This window comes from Gracilinanus agilis, chromosome 2, assembly GCF_016433145.1.
Source record: "Gracilinanus agilis isolate LMUSP501 chromosome 2, AgileGrace, whole genome shotgun sequence".
Taxonomy (NCBI): Eukaryota; Metazoa; Chordata; class Mammalia; order Didelphimorphia; family Didelphidae; genus Gracilinanus; species Gracilinanus agilis.
Window position 1 is genome coordinate 643123734 of NC_058131.1, and position 19414 is coordinate 643143147.

Below are 19414 nucleotides of genomic sequence, written 5' to 3' on the forward strand. Positions count from 1 at the left end.
TTTTTCCCTTGCCTTAAAATTGAAGAAATAAATCTTTTCACTGTCTCAGCTATAGTTGCAACACATCATTTTGTTGTTTTGTATTTTTAATTGAATGAAACAAGAAACAATAACAGGTATTATATATATATATATAAATATTGTTATTTTGTTGAAAATACCATTTTTGTAAATTTAATGTTACTGATTCATTTTGGTTGTTTCATAAACCTGGGATTACACTTATTTGTAGGCATAAAGAAATGGTTTGGAAAATAAAAGAGATGACTTGAATAAATTACATAAATAAGATAGACATTTAAAAAGCTTACTTATAAAAAAAAATTCTTTGAGAAGAATTGGATCAGACGTTACCCAAACTTGTGTGAATTTGAAAAAAGTAAGGATTTTTTTTGGTAAGGACTTTTAATTTTATAATCTCACATAGCAATAGATAATAAATTATGATGCCCATTAGGCAAGATATGATACTTCTTCCTCTAAATACTTCCTACCAAAGAGTAATTTACTTGATTTTTATATATTAAAGTTTTTTTATTAAAATATTCTCATTTTGGCAAAAGGTTTAGAATAACTTTTGTTTTAGTTCAACAGAAATAGATGACATGCTTAGAAAATCGACAAATCTGCTGCTGACAAGAACTTTGAGTAGCTGTTTACAGAACCTTATTAAAAAGCCTCACATAGGTCTGACAGAGGTAGGTTTAAGAAATACATACAATTTAAAGTTTCTTAATTGCAATAGTTGTCATAAAATCTATTAATGTTCATCATGGCATTATAAAATTAGCTATGTTATTGTGTTTTATATTTCTTGATATCAAGGTGTTATACTTTAAGCTAAATACAAACCAAGGCCCAGTCAGAGAATATGTAAAAGGAAATCATTTACATAAAGGAAAGTAGATGACAGAGCAGATTGAAATGTATGTTTGTAATTGCCACAGATTCAGTAGCAAAATTTTGGAGTTGTATTTTTCTATTTTGTAATTGTTAAAATAAGAAAGAAAAGATTATAAAAAAGAAATGAAAAAAAGAAAAATATCTTTAAATTATTTTAATTAGCAGTTTAGATTATATTTTAACATTTTTATTCTTCTCTGTTGTATATTTCATAGGCATTATTTGCAGAATTTCAGAATCAGTAGTTAATCAGTTGTATCCTGTAATGCTATAATTATGTAGTAATGGTGCAGTTGTCGGAAGTAGTAATCCTGTTTTAAAAATCAGATGGCTTTAGGACATGTACCCTGCATTTTACTGGATATATTTTGTGTTTTGTAGCTAGTGCAAATCATCATAAACACAACACACCTGGAACAAGCCTGTAAATACCTTGAAGACTTTATAACTAACATAACAAATATTTCCCAAGAAACAGTTCACACTACAAGACTTTATGGACTTTCTACTTTTAAGGTATGTAAAGTGTAACTTTGTTACCAGACCAAAAAGTTTGATTATAATCATTGTAAGCAAACTATTAAAAATAAAAGGCAATTTTATTATATTCTTAATGCCAGCAAATTCCTAAGAATTGAGAATTAAAGATAATCATTGTCAACATTGAGCAGATAAATGTAATTTCCTTTCTGGCATTTTAAACATCTTATTAAAATGGAGAAAAATGTGTGTTTTCTGCAGATGTCATATTTTGGTCACATTAGAGGATCATAGTAAATTCTATGTGTCTTTCATTATGATTAGATTTTTATTAAAATTTTACAATTAATAACATTAATTTATCCATCGTATATGTTGCTATATACATAGGAATGAATAGCTGTAGACTCTAAAATTAAGATTACATAAATGAGTGGTGAAAACTCCTCTGGATCCTTTTTTGACAATGATTTGAAAAAATAAAGTAATCACCTTTTTATATGGCATTAAAAACTTTCGCTTGAAAAGAATAGTTTGCCATCTGTATATTTACATGTACACTTACTAAAAGGTGACTAATGTCATTTTAACAGAACAAATTTTGTGAAATTGTACTTTAGAATTTAGAATTATAATAGAAAATCAAAACATTTTGCAAGTCATAAATGTTGGATTTATGAGGTGTTTTGTTTTCTGCCTCCCAAGAATATAAGACAATAACATTACCTAATAATTTAAATCACTTTTTATATTGAGATATGTTGACTTTTAATGAGACTAATAATAGATTTTACATTTCACCTATAAAATGAATATAATAAATGACTAATATATGTATACATATGCATATGTATATAATTTTTCAAGTTCCTATTCAAGTCTCTTCTTAATGTTTTGTGTTTCTGAAATATAAATTAGCTAAATTAGCCCCCAAATTTGGTGTAATTTCAAATATACTTAGGCCCCATTTCTCCAAAATTTGCTATTGAACTCAAGGAAAAAAAGTCACTTAAACTCTATAGCTAGATAAAGGGTCAGCTTCTGAAAGGGTGTATGGGACTCAGTAAACAAGAATAGGATTTATAAGAAATTTGCTAATAATTTAATGAATTTCCTCCATTGTCACATCTTATTCCTCTAAACCTCTCTCTTTCTCTCTCTCTCTCTCTCTCATACTTATCTTCCATCTTAGAATCAATACTGCATATTGGTTCTAAGGCAGAAGAGCGGTAAGGGCTAGGCAATGGGAGTTAAGTGACTTGCCCAGGGTTACACAGCTAAGAAATGTCTGAAGCTAGATTTGAACCCAGGACCTCCTGTCTCTAGGCCTGGCTCTCAATCCACTGAACCACCCCGCTGCCCCCTAAATATCTCTTGATGTCATGCAATGATCCTAGTAACCTCTGATTACAGAGCAGTATAGTATCTATATCAACCACTCAGAATTTGATGACCAAAATTTGGATTGAACTCTAAGAGATACTTCTTTTGAACTTCTCATAGCATCTATTCCAGACTGTCTCATTTCTCTTAATCCTCCCATACCTCCAATTACCCCTATCCTCTTTACTAAGGACATCATATATTACTGAGAAAATAGAGGATATATGCCATTAACTCTGTCTTGTCTTCTTTTCAACTCTTTGATATCATCTCTCATTCTCTACTCCTTTACTCCAGCTTCACTTTTTTCTTATCCAAGTCAACCCTATTTTATATGTATCCTTGATTCCATCCCCTTCCTTTTCTTCCAAAAGGTTATCCCCATGATCATTCCCTCCTATATTTAGTTTGTCTTTCCTCATCTACTGATTCCTTTTGTCCTATAATCTAAATTTCCTCTATCCTTAATAAAAAAGTGTCACTTAACACCATGCATTCCTCAAGCTACCATCCTGTATATCTCTTCTCTTTCCAATTCCTAGAAAAAAGCTATCTATATTTGTTGCTTCTATTTCCTCTTTTCTCCCTCATTCAGATCCTTGTATTCTGCTTCCAGTCTCATCACTCAATGGAAACTGCTATCTCCAAATCTACTAGGAGCTCCTAATGAAAAAAAATTCATTATGAACTTAAACATCAAAAAGAGCATTTCTATAATATAAGAACATAAAAATGATTCTTTAAGTGATAGTAAATCTGTTTCATATTGTTTGCTTTTAAAAAAGCAAATGATAAACTCTTCATATTGTTTTCAAAATTGTCTTGCTTGTTTGTGCTTTCTTCTGTTTTCTTCTGTGCATTAAAAAAATAGCAAATCATATGGCTTTTTTCCCTCCATTCTTCTTGGTTTTTCTATAACATTTGACACTTTTGACTATCCTCTTTGGGCTTTGTTAACATCACTTTCTCTTGGTTTTCCTATTTGACAGCTCTCTTTGAAGGATCTTAATCAAAGCCATACTGCCTAACTACTGCCCTATGGATTTGTCCTGGCCTGTTTTCTCTGTCTCTTTCTTTTGGTTATATCATCAGTTCCAATGGATTTAATTATCATCTTTATGTGGGTGAATCCCAAATCTATATATCCAGCTCTAATGACTTTCCTAAGGACTGCCTCATATAACTAGCAGTCTAGTAGACACATTGAATTGGAAATCCTTTAGACTTAAATAATTTTGAACTCAAGTTATCTAAACCAAGATTAAATATTTTTTCTCAAGATCCTCTCTAAAGTTCTCTTTCATACTTTTTTATTTCTGCTGAGGTTACCACTATCATTCTACCTAGCCAGATTTGTAATTTGAGTCTTCTGTCCCTCACTCTCCCATACCATACAAATACGTTTGGTTGACACATTTTTTCAGTTTTATCTCCAGAACATTTATTATATGTCTCCTTATGTCATCTCACATGTTCATCACACTAATTTAGGCCCCCATTATCTCTCTCCTGGACTATTGCAACAACCTCATAATTGGTGTCCTCTGCTCAGGTTTCTCTTACCTTTAATTCATTCTCTAAATAGCTGCCAAAATGATATTCCTAAATCATCTGACTATTTCTCTCTTCCTTAATAATAAACTCCAGTCATTCTGTATCATCCCTAGAAGCAAATACAAACTCTTATTGTTTGCATTTAAAATTATGTTAATAGAATAATAGAAATAATAGAAAGATTAAACTACCTTTCTAGCTTTATTATGCATGATTCCCCTTCATGTGCTTTTTAATAAATCCAAATTGTCCTTCTAGCTATTTCTCACACATGATATTCTATCTCCTATCTGCCTTTCCACTGGCAGCCCACTATGACAAATGCAATTCCTCCTTCCTTTAGAATCCCTAATTTCCTTGAAAGCTCAGCTCAGTGCCATCTTCTACATGAAGCCTTTCCTGCTCTCCACAGTTGCTGATGTCTTCCTTCTCTATTACTTTGGATTATTTTTTATATACGTATGTGTGATTTATACCTTGCTCTCTTGACATTGTGTTTGAACTTGAAAATAGGATCAGGCCCTGTGATTTCTAGATAGAAGGTCTAAGCTGATCCTTTTGCTGCTTTCTTGGAGGCATTGAACGTCATGTTCTTCTAGGTCAGGGGTCGGCAACCTTTTTGGCCGCGAGAGCCATAAACGCCACATTTTTAAAAATGTAATTTCGTGAGAGCTGTACAGTACTCACAGTGCTCGCTCCTGTAACAGTGCGCACTCCTATAACAGCGCCTGAAAAAAAATTGATTTTATGGCTCCTGCAGAAAGAGCCAGATATGGCTCAAGAGCCATACGTTGCCAACCCCTGTTCTAGGTTCTCAGGGAATGCTCAGGGTATTGAATCTGCAAGGTTTCAGTATTTCCAAACTACTTTGATCCAAGTCTATTTGTTGTCCCTCTGTTCCAAGCTTGGCAAGTTCTTGACCTGGATTTGGATTTGAACAGTAGTAGAATCAGCAAACACTACAGGTCTGGAGTCAGTTTATTGTTTTTGTTGTTTATACTTAAGAAAGCAATGGATAAAATTAATAAACTTGAAAGTGTACCATGTATACTTTTTTTTTTTCTAGAAAGCTGGTTGTTAAATATTTACTAGGACACCCCTGGATACAGTCATGACCTCTTTCCTTCAAAAATTTATAACTAAATACTGAAATTAGTACATGTGAACAAATAACTATATTACAAGGTAGTTTATGATTAGTACCCATATCTGGCATATACTGCCATGATCAGGTTTTAAAAAAGAGGAAGAATTTTGGTGGATGGATAAACCTAAAGTCTTTCCACACTCCAGCCTATACTCTCTACATAGCCACGAAAGTGATTTTTCTAGAGTCTAGGTCACCATCTTACTCAGTAAAATTTGGTCCTCTCTTCTTCCTCCTACTCCATTCCCACTGTCTCTCACGACATTAGACTGTGAGCTTCATGAAATATAGACTTTTTTTTGTCCTTCTTTTATATCCTCAGTGTTAAGCATAGTGCCTAATACATAATAACAGATTTGATTTCTACTCTCCAGTTTTTTTGCTACCACAAAATGTCTTTGCTATGAATATTCTGGTATATATTAAGCCTTTTCTCTTGTCTTCAACTTTGGTGTCTTTTAGCAGGATCATTGAGTCATAAAGTATGAATAAGTTTTTTGCATAATTTCTCATTTTCCAGAATGTCAAACTAATTTACAGCTATTTCAACCTCTTTCCCTTCCTCCCTATATTCCCTGTGAGTATAGAACACTACCTGAAATAACATATTTTTTCTTTTGGTTATTTTGTTTTGTTGAATTGGGTTTTGATATTGGGAGATCTTAAGCGATACAGAAACAATATGTATCAATAATAATTCAGTTTTTAAGTGTATTAATTTGCTTATCTTCCCAGATCCTCTAATATTGCCAGAGTCTAGTTTTTATCATCTTTGTTAGTTTGATGGGTAGTATATTAATTCTTGTTTAACTCTGTAGACTTGACCTATTATAGATTCTTGATGTTCTAACTTTAGCCTTCTTTACTATCTATTATACCTCTTATCTATATCTCATTGACTTCTTGTTATAATATAGATATTGCAACTCTCTAACATGTAATACTCTGTTTTATAGTTACCAGTTTGTATCTCTTCTAGACTGCAAATGCCTGCAGGAAAGGGGTCATGCTTAATTGAAATTTTAATCTCCCTCATAGCCATTTTAGACATAAAACAACTGAGGCTCAACTAGAGAAGCATCTTGTCTAAGCTCACACAATTAGATTGGGGTGGGGAGAGATAGAACTTTGAGACTTTAACCCAGGTTTTTTCATTTCATTTCATTTTTCATTTAATATTCTATTACCCTGTGCTATTTTTAAATTTTTGTTGTAATTTATTTATTGCTCAGTTATTTTTCTGTTGTGAATTGACTTTTTGTGATCCCATTTGAGGTTTTCTTGGCAGATATACTAGGGTGGTTTGCCATTTCCTTCTCCAGTTAAGTGTCTTGCTCAGGGTCACACAACAAGTAAGTGTTTGAGGCCAGATTTGAACTCAGGATAGGGCTTTACTGACCTAAGGCCCTGTATTGTATCCATTGTACCACCTACCTGCCCCTACACTATGTTCTTTGGTCAGTGAATATTCTACTTCCTTAAAATGATCTTAAATACATGTAATAATATGAATGTCAAGGTATAAGATACCCTTGGTAATGAGGAACTATAATATATACTTCATATGCCTATTATCATTTAAAATGAGATTCTAATTACAAAAAAACAAAACAAAAGAAGAACAAGTGTTGTGGAAAGAGAAAGGCATTAGGGCAAAGGATGAAAAAGGGATTAATTTTTTTAAACATTTATTAATATTTATTTTTTAGAAAAGTTAACATGGTTACATAATTCATGCTCTTACTTTCCCCTTCACTCCCCTTCACTCCCCCCCCCACCCCCATGTCTGATGCATATTTCCACTGGTTTTAACATGTGTCATTGATCAAGACCTATTTCCAAACTGTTGATTGTTGTATTGGTGTGGTAGTTTCAAGTCTACATCCCCAATCATGTCTGCCTCAACCGATACGTTCAAGTAGTTGTTTTTCTTCTATTTCCACTCCTGCAGTTCTTCCTCTGAATGTGGGCAGCATTCTTTTCCATAAGTCCCACAGAATTGTCCTGGGTCATTGCATTGCTGCTAGTACAGAAGTCCATTACATTCTATTTTACCATAGTGTATTAGTCTCTGTGTACAGTGTTCTTCTGGCTCTGCTCCTTTCACTCTGCATCAATTCCTGGAGGTCTTTCCAGTTCACATGGAATTCCTCCAGTTTATTATTCCTTTGAGCACAATAGTATTCCATCACCAGCATATACCACAATTTGTTCAGCCATTCCCCAATTGAAGGACATACCCTCATTTTCCAGTTTTTTGCCACCACAAAAAGCACAGCTATAAATATTTTCATACAAGTCTGTTTATCTATGATCTCTTTGGGGTACAAACCCAACAATGGTATGGCTAGATCAAAGGACAGGCATTCTTTTATAGCCCTTTGAGCATAGTTCCAAATTGCCAGCCAGAATGGTTGGATCAGTTCACAACTCCACCAGCAATGCATTAATGTCCCAGTTTTGCCACATGCTCTCCAGCATTCATTACTCTCCCCTTCTTTAATTTTAGCCAATCTGCTAGGTGTGAGGTGATACCTCAGAGTTGTTTTGATTTGCATTTCTTTAATTATTAGAGATTTTGAACACTTCCTCATGTGCTTATTAATACTTTTGATTCTTTATCTGAAAATTGCCTATTCATGTCTCTTGCCCAATTATCAATTGGGAAATGGCTTGATTTTTTATACAATTGGTTTAACTCCTTGTATATTTGAGCAATTAGACCCCTGTCAGAGTTTTTTTGTTATAAAGATTTTTCCCAATTTGTTGTTTCCCTTCTGATTTTGGCTGCATTGTTTTTGTTTGTACAAAAGCTTTTTAGTTTGATATAATCAAATCATTTATTTTACATTTTGTAATTTTCTCTAACTCTTGCTTGGTTTTAAAATCTTTCCTTTCCCAGAGATCTGACAAGTAAACTATTCTATGTTCACTTAACTTATTTATAGTTTCCCTCTTTATATTCAAGTCATTAACCCATTCTGAATTTATCTTGGTGTAGGGTGTGAGATGTTGATCTAAAGCTAATCTCTCCCATATTGTTTTCCAAATTTCCCAACAGTTTTTGTCAAATAGTGGATTTTTGTCCCAAAAGTTGGGCTCTTTGGGTTTATCATACACTGTCTTGCTGATGTCATTTACCCCAAGTCTATTTCACTGATCCTCCCTTCTGTCTCTTAGCCAGTACCATACCATTTTGATGACTGCTGCTTTATAGTACAGTTTAATATGTGGTACTGCTAGGCCCCCTTCCTTCACATTTTTTTTTCATTATTTCCCTTGATATTCTTGATCTTTTGTTATTCCAGATGAACTTTGTTATAGTTTTGCCTAATTCAGTAAAGAAGTTTTTTGGTAGTTTGATAGGTATGGCGCTAAATAGGTAAATTAATTTGGGTAGAATTGTCATTTTTATTATGTTAGCTTGACCTACCCATGAGCAATCAATGTTTTTCCAATTGTTTAGATCTAGTTTTAATTGTTTGGAAAGTGTTTTGTAGTTGTTTTCATATAATTCCTGTATTTGTTTTGGTAGATAGATTCCTAAGTATTTTATATTGTGTAGGGCGATTTTAAATGGTGTTTCTCTTTCTACCTCTTATTGCTGTGATGTGTCAGAAATATATAGAAATGCTAATGATTTATGTGCATTTATTTTGTATCCTGCAACTTTGCTAAAGTTGTTGATTATTTCTACAAGCTTCTTAGTTGATTCTCTAGGATTTTTTAAGTATACCATCATATTGTCTGCAAAGAGTGATAGCTTAGTCTCCTCATTGTCTATTTTGATACCTTCAATTTCTTTTTCTTCTCTAATTGCTACTGCTAGTGTTTCTAGTACAATGTTAAATAATAGAGGTGATAATGGATATCCTCGTTTCACTCCTGATCTAATTGGAAAGGCTTCTAATTTATCCCCATTGCATATGATGCTTGTTGATGATTTTAGGTATATACTGTTTATTATTTTTAGGAAAGGCCCTTCTATTCCTATACTTTCCAGGGTTTTCAATAGGAATGGGTGCTGTATTTTGTCAAAGGCTTTTCCAGCATCTATTGAGATAATCATGTGATTTTTGTTTGTTAGATTGTTGATATGGTCAGTTATGTGGATGGTTTTCCTAATGTTGAACCATCCTTGCATCCCTGATATAAATCCCATCTGATCATGGTGGATGATCCTCTTGATAACTTGCTGGAGTCTCTTTGCTAATATTCTATTTAAGATTTTTGCATTTATGTTCATTAGGGAGATTGGTCTGTAGTTTTCTTTCTCTGTTTTTGATCTACCTGGCTTTAGAATCAGTACCATATTTGTGTCATAAAAGGAATTTGGTAGGACTCCTTCTTTGCTTATCATATCAAATAATTTGTGTAGTATTGAGATTAGTTGCTCTTTGAATGTCTGATAGAATTCACTTGTGAATCCTTCAGGCCCTGGCGATTTTTTCTTAGGGAGTTCTTTGATGGCTTGTTCAATTTCTTTTTCTGATATGGGATTATTTAGGTATTCTATTTCTTCTGCTGTTAATCTAGGCAATTTGTACTTTTGTAAATATTCATCCATATCTCCTAGATTGCTATATTTATTGCCATATAATTGGGCAAAATAGTTTTTAATGATTGCCTTAATTTCCTCTTCATTAGAGGTGAGGTCTCCCTTTTCATCTTTGATACTGTCAGTTTGGTTTTCTTCTTTCCTTTTTTTTATTAGATTGACCAGTACTTTGTCTATTTTATCTGTTTTTTCAAAGTACCAGCTACTAGTCTTATTTATTAATATAACAGTTCTTTTACTTTCGATTTTATTAATTTCTCCCTTGATTTTTAGTATTTCTAATTTAGTTTTCATCTGGGGATTTTTAATTTGCTTGCTTTCTAATTTTTTAAGTTGCATGACCAATTCATTGATCTCTGCCCTCCCTAATTTGTTAATAATATATGCAGTCAAGGATACAAATTTCCCCCTGAGTACTGCCTTGGCTGCATCCCACAGAGTTTGGTAGGATGTCTCATCATTGTCATTCTCTTCAATGAAATTATTAGTTGTTTCTATGATTTCTTCTTTGACTAGCTGGTTTTGGAGAATCATATTATTTAATTTCCAATTAGTTTTTGATTTGCCTGTCCAGGTGCCCTTACTAATTATTATTTTTATTGCATTATGATCTGAGAAGGTTACATTTATTATTTCTGCTCTTTTGCATTTGTTTGCAGTGTTTCTATGCCCTATTACATGGTCAATCTTTGTGAATGTACCATGTGCAGCTGAAAAGAAGGTGTATTCCTTTTTGTCCCTATTTATTTTTCTCCACATGTCTATTAAATCTAATTTTTCTAGGACTTCATTCATCTCTCTTACCTCTTTCTTATTTATTTTTTGGTTTGATTTATCTAGATCTGAAAGAGGAATATTTAGATCTTCCACTAGTATGGTTTTACTCTCTATTTCCTTCTTCAGATCTGCCAGTTTCTCCTTTACGAATCTGGTTGCTATGCCATTTGGTGCATACATATAGAACAATGTTATTTCCTCATTGTCTATACTACCTTTAATCAGGATGTAATGACCTTCCCTGTCTTTTTTAATCATATCTGTTTTTACTTTGGCTTTGTCAGAAATCATAATGGCCACTCCTGCCTTCTTTTTCTCACTTGAGGCCCAAAGGATTTTGCTCCAGCCCTTTACCTTAAACCTGTGTATGTCCACCCACCTCATATGTGTTTCTTGTAGACAACATATGGTAGGATTTTGTTTTCTAATCCACTCTGCTATTTGCTTCCTTTTCATGGGTGAGTTCATCCCATTCACATTCAGAGTTATAATTATCAGTTGTGTATTCGCCAACATTTTGATATCCTCTCCTAGTTCTACTCCTTCTTCTTACACTATTTCCTTTTAAACCAGTGGTTTGCTTTATGCCAGTAACCCTGGTCCCCTCCCTTTATTTACTTCCCTTTCTACCCCCTCCCTTATTATTCCCCTCTTTTTATTTTTAAGTCCTAATGAATTCTCTCCCTCTTCTTCTCCCCTCCCTTTTTTGACCTCCCCTCTCCCCACTCCACTTGGTTTATCCCTTCTGACTTTCTAAGTAGGGTTAGATAGAGTATATCCCAATGGATAAAGCTACTCTTCCCTCTCAGGGTTAATTACACTGAGAGTAAGGTTTAAATATTACCTCTTAATGCTCTCTTCCTCATAACAGTATTCATCCTTTCCCCTTCCCATGCTCTCTTTGTGTGTAATAGAATATCCTATTTTTCTTATTCACTCAAGTTTCTCTTGGTGTCCCCTACTATTCACCCCCCTCTTTCCCACCCCCATATAATCTTAGACCACTTAGTATTCCAACCTCTCCCTATGAATAATTCTTCTAATTACTATAATAGTGAATACTATAATAGTGAATAAAGTTCCTTACAGAGAATTATACATAACATTTCTCCACATAGAAATACAAATAATTAGATCTTATTGAAGCTCTTAAAGAGGCAAACTTAAAAATTATGAGTTTTCTTTCTTTCCCCTTTCTTTCTTATTTACCTTTTCATGTTTCTCTTGATTTTTGTGGTTGGATATCGAACTTTCCATTTAGTCCTAGTCTTTTCTGTGCAAATACTTGGAAATCTTCTATCTTGTTGAATGCCCATACTTTCCCCTGGAAGCATATATTTAGTTTTGATGGGTAGGTGATCCTTGGTTGTAGACCCAGTTCTCTTGCCTTTGTGAATATCATATTCCAAGCCTTGTGGTCTTTTAGTGTGGAGGCTGCCAGATCCTGTGTGATCCTGATTGGTGATCCTTGATATCTGAATTGTCTCTTTCTGGCTTCTTGTAAAATTTTTTTCTTTTACTTGGAAGCTCTTGAATTTGGCTATTATATTCCTGGGGGTTGTCTTTTCTGGGTCTAGTGTAGAGGATGATCTGTGGATCCTTTCAATGTCTGTATTGTCCTCTTGTTGTAGAACTTGTTATAATAATACTCTACTAGATATATGGAGATGATGTATATAGAGAGGATGAGATGACACCTCCCTCCTTAATAACAGTGCCCAGGCAGGATCCTTTAGGTCAGTGGATGATATCCCTTCAGGTCCCACCTGGTATTGATTGATATTTTTTAATGGGCTCTTTAGCTTGGTAACGTTTGGCATGTGACTGCGTATCTCCCTTCCCAAAGAAGCTATGAATAACACTTCAGGAAGGTACTTTTAAAAGCTTTGACTGTATTTAAACAAAGAGGGGATAATGGGATTGGATAGAGGTATTGGGAAACCCTAATTAATTTGATGATGATAAACCCTTAAACTGAAGGCAAGTAATGAATCAGGATGGTTAGTCCTTCTCTGGTCTAGCCTGGCCACAGCAACACCAGAGTAGGGAAACTGCTGCTTGATGTTCAGCTTCTTCTTTGCTAGATGATATGCCTAACCAGTCTTTTGGATATCCACCCCTTTCCACCCTCTTCTTCTTCTCCTGCCCACTTCCCGGATCCCTCCCAGGCCCTGGGAAACCTAGATACCTAAGATGATTGACTTCCTAATGTCTAGGGGCAGTAGAATCAGAGATGATGGTCTGGGTACAGGTTGATGATGTTACAGGAACAAACAGGAGGATCTTGCAAGGTTGAGTCTGCAAGTCTCAATCCCACAAAAGACCAGGATCCACTGATCTCAGGTCTCAGGGAAAGAAAGGGACCCCTGCCAGGGCTGCCAGGGTGTTTTATATCTCCCTGGGCCAACTGCCCTCTTCTGTGTCGGCACGCCCCTCTGGGAACATTCCAACATCCAACGGTCCACCTGTCAATCAACCATGTGGATTCCTGGCTCCCAGAGATTCAATATAACATACTTCAGGGCAGTTTTGCTGAATAATTTCTTTTATTATGGAGTCCAAATTTCTATTAATTTTTGCTTTTTCAGGAAGACCAATGATTCTCAGATTGTCTGTTCTAGACCTGTTTTCTTGGTCTGTCACTTTCTCATTGAGATATTTCATGTTTCCTTCTATTTTATCAGTCTTTTGATTTTGTTTTATTTGTTCTTACTGTCTTGAGGGATCATTAGCTTCTAATTGCTCAATTCTAGGCTTTAAGGACTGGTTTTTGGCTATAATGTTTTGGTTTTCCTTTTCAATCTGGTCATTTCTGGTCTTCAATTTACTTGACTCACTTTCCAATTGTGAAATTCTTCCTTTTAAACTGTTATTTTTCTTTCTTTCTTTTTTTTTTAAACCCTTGTACTTCGGTGTATTGTCTCATAGGTGGAAGATTGGTAAGGGTGGGCAATGGGGGTCAAGTGACTTGCCCAGGGTCACACAGCTGGGAAGTGGCTGAGGCCGGGTTTGAACCTAGGACCTCCTGTCTCTAGGCCTGACTCTCACTCCACTTAGCTACCCAGCTGCCCCATAAACTGTTATTTTTCTTGCCAGATTTTGGTTTCCAATTTGCTTACCATTTCGTTTGATTTTTGGGCATCTTTCTCCAAATGGGAATTTCTGTCTTCTAATCTGTTAATTTCCTTTTGAGCTATTTCCCACTTCTCTCACCAAATCTCTTCCATCTTTCTCGTCATCTCAGATTTGAACTCTTCAATAGCTTGTGGCCAGTTTTCATTATTTTTCGAAGGTTTTGATATGATTACTTGTTTGTTCTCCTCTGCTGTTTGTTTTGTTGTCTGGATTTTATCTGTGTAAAAGTTGTCGAGTGTTACAGGTTTCTTCTTGATGATCTTTCTCTTTTGGGGTTCTTGTCTCTGGCTTGCCATTGTTAGCCCTGCACCCTCTCAGGTTTATCCTCACACTCAGGGTCTGTTTGCACTCTTTAGGCTCCTGAGGTCTCAGGTCTAGTTATTCTCAGGGTCAAGCCTCCTGGTGGTCCCCTTGCTTGTTCCTCTGCCCAAGGCTCCTTTAACAGACTCAGGGAGCTGCTTCCACAGTCGTGCACCCCTCTGCACTGGGTCCCCACTCAAGGTCCGCGCCTGCACTCAGGATCCGAGTCCTCGCCTGTGCTCAGGATCTGTGTCTGAGCTTGCATCTGCGCCCGTACTCGTGCCTGCGCTCGGGGTCTGTGTTCAAAGTCCGCATGTGTTCTTTAGCCTCTTGGGGTCTTATGTCTTGCTGCTGTCAGGGGCAGGCCCTGGTGAACCCAGGTAGTTGTCAAGGACTTAATGTGTGCCCCAAACTTGCTCTAACTCTTGTGAGCTGGCTTTGGCACTGTAGGTGGTGTGGGGTGGGGGAGGGTGTTGCTCAGTTCGCGTTTTAGTGAGAGCTGTTTCACCCCTTTATAGCATGGAAATGCCCCAATTCCACGTACCTCCAATGCTGCGCTGTGTTGTGGAGTCCCTTTGTTCCTCTGGATTTGTTTTTATGTCTTCTTGAGGAGTCCTATATGTTTCAGTTAGGAGAGGTTAAGCAGCTGCTTTTTACTCTGCTGCCATCTTAACCAGGCAGTAATGCCAATTTCCTGAAAAAGAGATTTAAATAAAGAACTGTATCATGCCTCTAGGAAGTAATAGTGAATAACTAGCATTTTATATTGTCCTTTAAGGTTTGCAAAATACTTTATATTTTCTCATTTTATCCTCATAACAACTCTGGGAGTTAAGTGTGATTATTATCCTCATTTTACAGATGAGGAAACTAAAGTAGGCAGAGATTAAATTACTTGCTATGAGTCACATAACTAATAAGTATCTGAGGTCAGATTTGAATTTAGGTCTTATGGACAACCTGTCCATTGCTCTATCTGTTGCACTAACTAACTGCCAAATGACATCCTGAACTTCAAATAAATATGGCCACAGAAAAATGTTTAACAAAAGAAAATTTAGAACTTTAGGGAAACTTTTTGAATGTTCTTTACTCTAATGTTGTCTACATGTGTTTTTCAATAATAGGATGCTAGACATTCAGCTGAAGGTGAAATATATACTAAACTCAATCAAAAAATTGATGAATTTGTTCAGCTTGCTGACTATGACTGGACAATGTCTGAGCCAGATGGAAGAGCCAGTGGATATTTAATGGATCTTATTAATTTCTTACGAAGCACTTTTCAAGTGTTTACTCACTTGCCAGTAAGTATAAAAATGTTAAAATGATTTTGTTTTTATTAAAGTTGAGTTCTCTGTAATATACTATTAAAATAAATTGCTAGTTTGTTTCCAACTCTGTTCTGTTATTTAGTTCAATTTATACGGAATCTCAGGTCAACACTTTTTAATTAAATATTTCATGAAAATCTTTAAATTCTAGATATTAAAAAACCCCAACATATACAACGTGATGCTAAATTGAAAAAATTATGTTGCTAACAGTTAAAACAGAATGCTTTTCTTGCCAGAAAGGTAAATAGAATGTTGGGTAGTCTTATAAATAAATAACTTGCAAATAAAACAGAAGGCATTATCCTACTCCAGTACAAAATATGGTATGATTTATGCCTTAAATTATTGACTGTTGTAGTTGGAAAGATATAATAAATACTCTGAAAAAGATCCAGAAAGGGATAACTTAAATGGTCAAGGAACCTGATTCTATTTGAACATAGATTAAAAAGGATGAGCTTTTTAATCTGGAAAGTTAGTGACTAAGAAGGAATGAATGTATGAAAATCATAAAGGATATAAATCTGATGAGCATGAATTTGTTACCCAAATTGAGGAAGTCTAGAACTAATTTCAAAGTTTGAAAAAATAATTTTAGAATAAAAAGAATTAATTTAATGAATGGTCAGCATATTTTTTGAATTTCTTATCCCAAGAAAGTATATTAACAGAAAATGTAAATAATGTATTTTTACTAGTATTTTTCTTCAAAACTATTTTAAAAGAGGAAATATGCATTATTTTTGCTTTTCCCTTAAAAGATTGCTTTGTAAACATCAACAACTGTAGGAGCTTTGATGGTCAGTTAAAGTCATTTGAAATTTGAAGACTTCTTGGTAAAAGTAGGGAAAGAATACTCAAAAGTTAACTCTTCTTTTTTTTTTTTTTTTTTTAAACCCTTACCTTCTGCTCCAAGGCAGAAGAGTGGTAAAGGCTAAGCAATGGGGGTCAAGTGACTTGCCCAGGGTCACACAGCTAGGAAGTGTCTGAGGCCAGATTTGAACCTAGGTCCTCCCATCTCTAGGCCTGGCTCTCAATCCACTGAGCCACCCAGCTGCCCCCCAAGTTAACTCTTTTCTAACCAAGGCTTTTTTGCAGCTCTCTAAGGGAAAATATACTACTTACTGAAGTACTTGGGTTTTTTTGACTCTGTTAATTAATTTGTTCATACTTGAGAACATTTTTTCTTATGGACTATGCCTCTAAGTGTGTATGCATGTACATACACAAACATACAAACACGCTTTCTAATGTCAAGATATTTACTGAAAAGGAAGGCTAGGAATTATGGTTGTTAATAAGCTATTTTTAAGAAGGATTTAAATAGTTATATGATTATATAGATAAGAGAAGTTAGGATTGTTTAAGATAAATCCTTAACTTTTTCCTGTTGGTATCAGGAAGGGCAATTTTGGTGTCTCAGAGAACATTCCTTGGTGACATTGTCAGAGACAGAATAGCAGACCAAATGGACCATTGGTCTGACATAATATGGCATTTCTTATGATCTTAGATAAATTTTCATTTATCATCATTTAAAAAAAAGTATCTAATGCGTATTTATCCCTTGTAAAATAAAACTAGGATATACTGGTATCATAGCAGGTGTTCATTGGACAGCAGCTACTACCATCATTATTCAAGTAAATATGTCATCAGCCTACTTTTAATTTTACCAGTTCTTTAGCTATTAAAGATCTCTTTCATTTAGGTTTTGGCTTTGTCCTAACTTTACACAGGTGATCAATTTTATTTAATGTACTCTAAACTAAGAAATTTGATTCTAACTGATGTTCTCTAGCTATAGCATCTCGAATGGACTCCAATTAGGAGAGATTTAATATAAAATTGTTTAATGAAAAAAGATAGTTAATATTTTGCCTTTGTGTGAAAGGAATTATAATTGTCTACTGTGATTATATTTCGATACATTGATTTGACTACTAATTATAAAATATGGAACTATTTTTCATTTATATCCTTTGCTGCTTATGTCTCCCTTTTTATCATTGCATATATAGATTTTCATGGCCATTTCTTACAAGTAGCTTATTTCCTATTAAAAATTATAGTGCTTCTAATTATTAATAATTGAGGCTAGCTGAGGTTTTTGTTGTTTTTTTTTTTGGCTTGTGAGCAGTTCTAAACAGTTGGTGATAAGCTTGTTTTTAGATTTGTCTTATGAAGAACCACTAATTAAGGTAGCATAGTAACTTTGGAATATAATTTTATATATGTTACAGAGTTTAATAATCAAAAGTATTATTGTTCCATATGTGTGGTTCTCTAATTTTCTTCCCAGGCTATCTAAAATTTTATGTAATTTTGTTGGATTCATTATTTAGAGATGACTGATTTTCTGCAAAAAAAAAATAGTGCATATTTTGAAAAAATGTAGACCAAAATGATCCAATTGCAAGGTATGGCCAGATTGGATAGGAATAACAATTTAAAAAAACTGTCAATGAGACAGTTTAAACCCATTATGATTTTGCCTTGCCTTAAATGCAGTATCATTCCTCCCAAATAAAATATTGTCATTTTTACTAAGTGAAATCAAGTACAGTTTCAGAATTTAAGACTAATATTAAATAAAACATTTTATTAATTATTTGACATAAATCAATGATATCAAAGTAAATGGTTTCACCAAATACATCAAACAGTTCCTTCATATTATAGAAGTTTTTGTCAATGATATCAAAATATTATTTGTATTTTGTGAGCATAAAATTCTTAACATGCACTAATGAAAGCTAGAGGTTGAAAGCTTTGAGCTTAAATCTCAAAGTCATATTGAACCTGTTAATGATGTATCTACAAATACCTTGGGCTTTTCCAGGTAGGTCAGAGCAAACATAAATTTATCAAAGAGTGGGCTGAAATTGAATATATTCAGAGGCTTATAGGCATCCTGAAATCAATATAAATGTGAAGAGCAGTTTAAAGCAATTAACAACTATGCAACATTGGCTTTAATGTACACTTTTATAATTGTAAAGTGAGCCATAACAGATTTGAAAGTTTGAGCAAAAACACACATGATATTAATGAAATACAGGGCCTATCATAAGTCAACTAAGGATCGATAGATATCGTTAGTACACATTATAAAGAGGTAAAAAACTTATAGATATGCTCCTGGAACAAGCAGTCATCCCTTCATTGAGCAGTAATAAAGGATAACAGGTACACAGATTTATTGAATGAAACTGAAAGTATTTTACTTCTTTACTGATTTCATGAAATGGTTTAGATTAATGATAGAATCAAAAAGCTCCCCCTGGGTGACCACAAGTTCATCTGCATGAATTAGCCAACAGTTTGTTAGACAGAAAAGCATCAAACAAATGGCTTGTTCATGTGGATTTATTTGTGGAAATAGGTGTTTATGACAACAATTCAAAGACAAGTTTATTCCTACCAAAAATGACAGATGTGTAATTATTAAAGAGTGTAGACTTAATGATCAATGGAGATTATAAAGGAATGAATGGAAAAGCATTTATTAAATGCTTAGTATGTGCAAAGCACTGGGAATACAAATAAACAAAACAATCCTGATCATATTCTATCAGAGGAGACAAAAATATATTTGAGGTTTAAGCTGAAAGTCAAGTAGGAAGTACAGTTGCAAAACAGATGGTAATGCATTTTCTTTGATGTAATTCCACTGATAAAACATCCATTTCTGATTTTGGAAATTTTAAGTGTAAAATTTATTTTACCAGAGTAGTGAAGAAAACTTTCTTTTTGGAGTTTTAAGTATCTGTAGCTGCTGAGGAAGAGGGGAATGCAACACCTATAGAGACATCTTTAAGGAAAAGGCAAACTAAACTT

The 19414-nt window shown here is 34.3% G+C and overlaps 1 protein-coding gene across 3 annotated transcripts in view; it reads left to right on the top strand.

The window, feature by feature from the left end:
- EXOC6 (exocyst complex component 6) overlaps positions 1-19414 on the top strand; it is a 186275-nt gene that overhangs the window by 96577 nt on the left and 70284 nt on the right. For all 3 annotated transcript variants that reach the window (XM_044665685.1, XM_044665686.1, XM_044665687.1), the window contains 3 exons: positions 587-698; positions 1285-1419; positions 15365-15544. In XM_044665685.1, coding sequence (XP_044521620.1) covers positions 587-698; positions 1285-1419; positions 15365-15544 — 427 coding nt within the window. The remainder of the gene's footprint in view (positions 1-586; positions 699-1284; positions 1420-15364; positions 15545-19414) is intronic.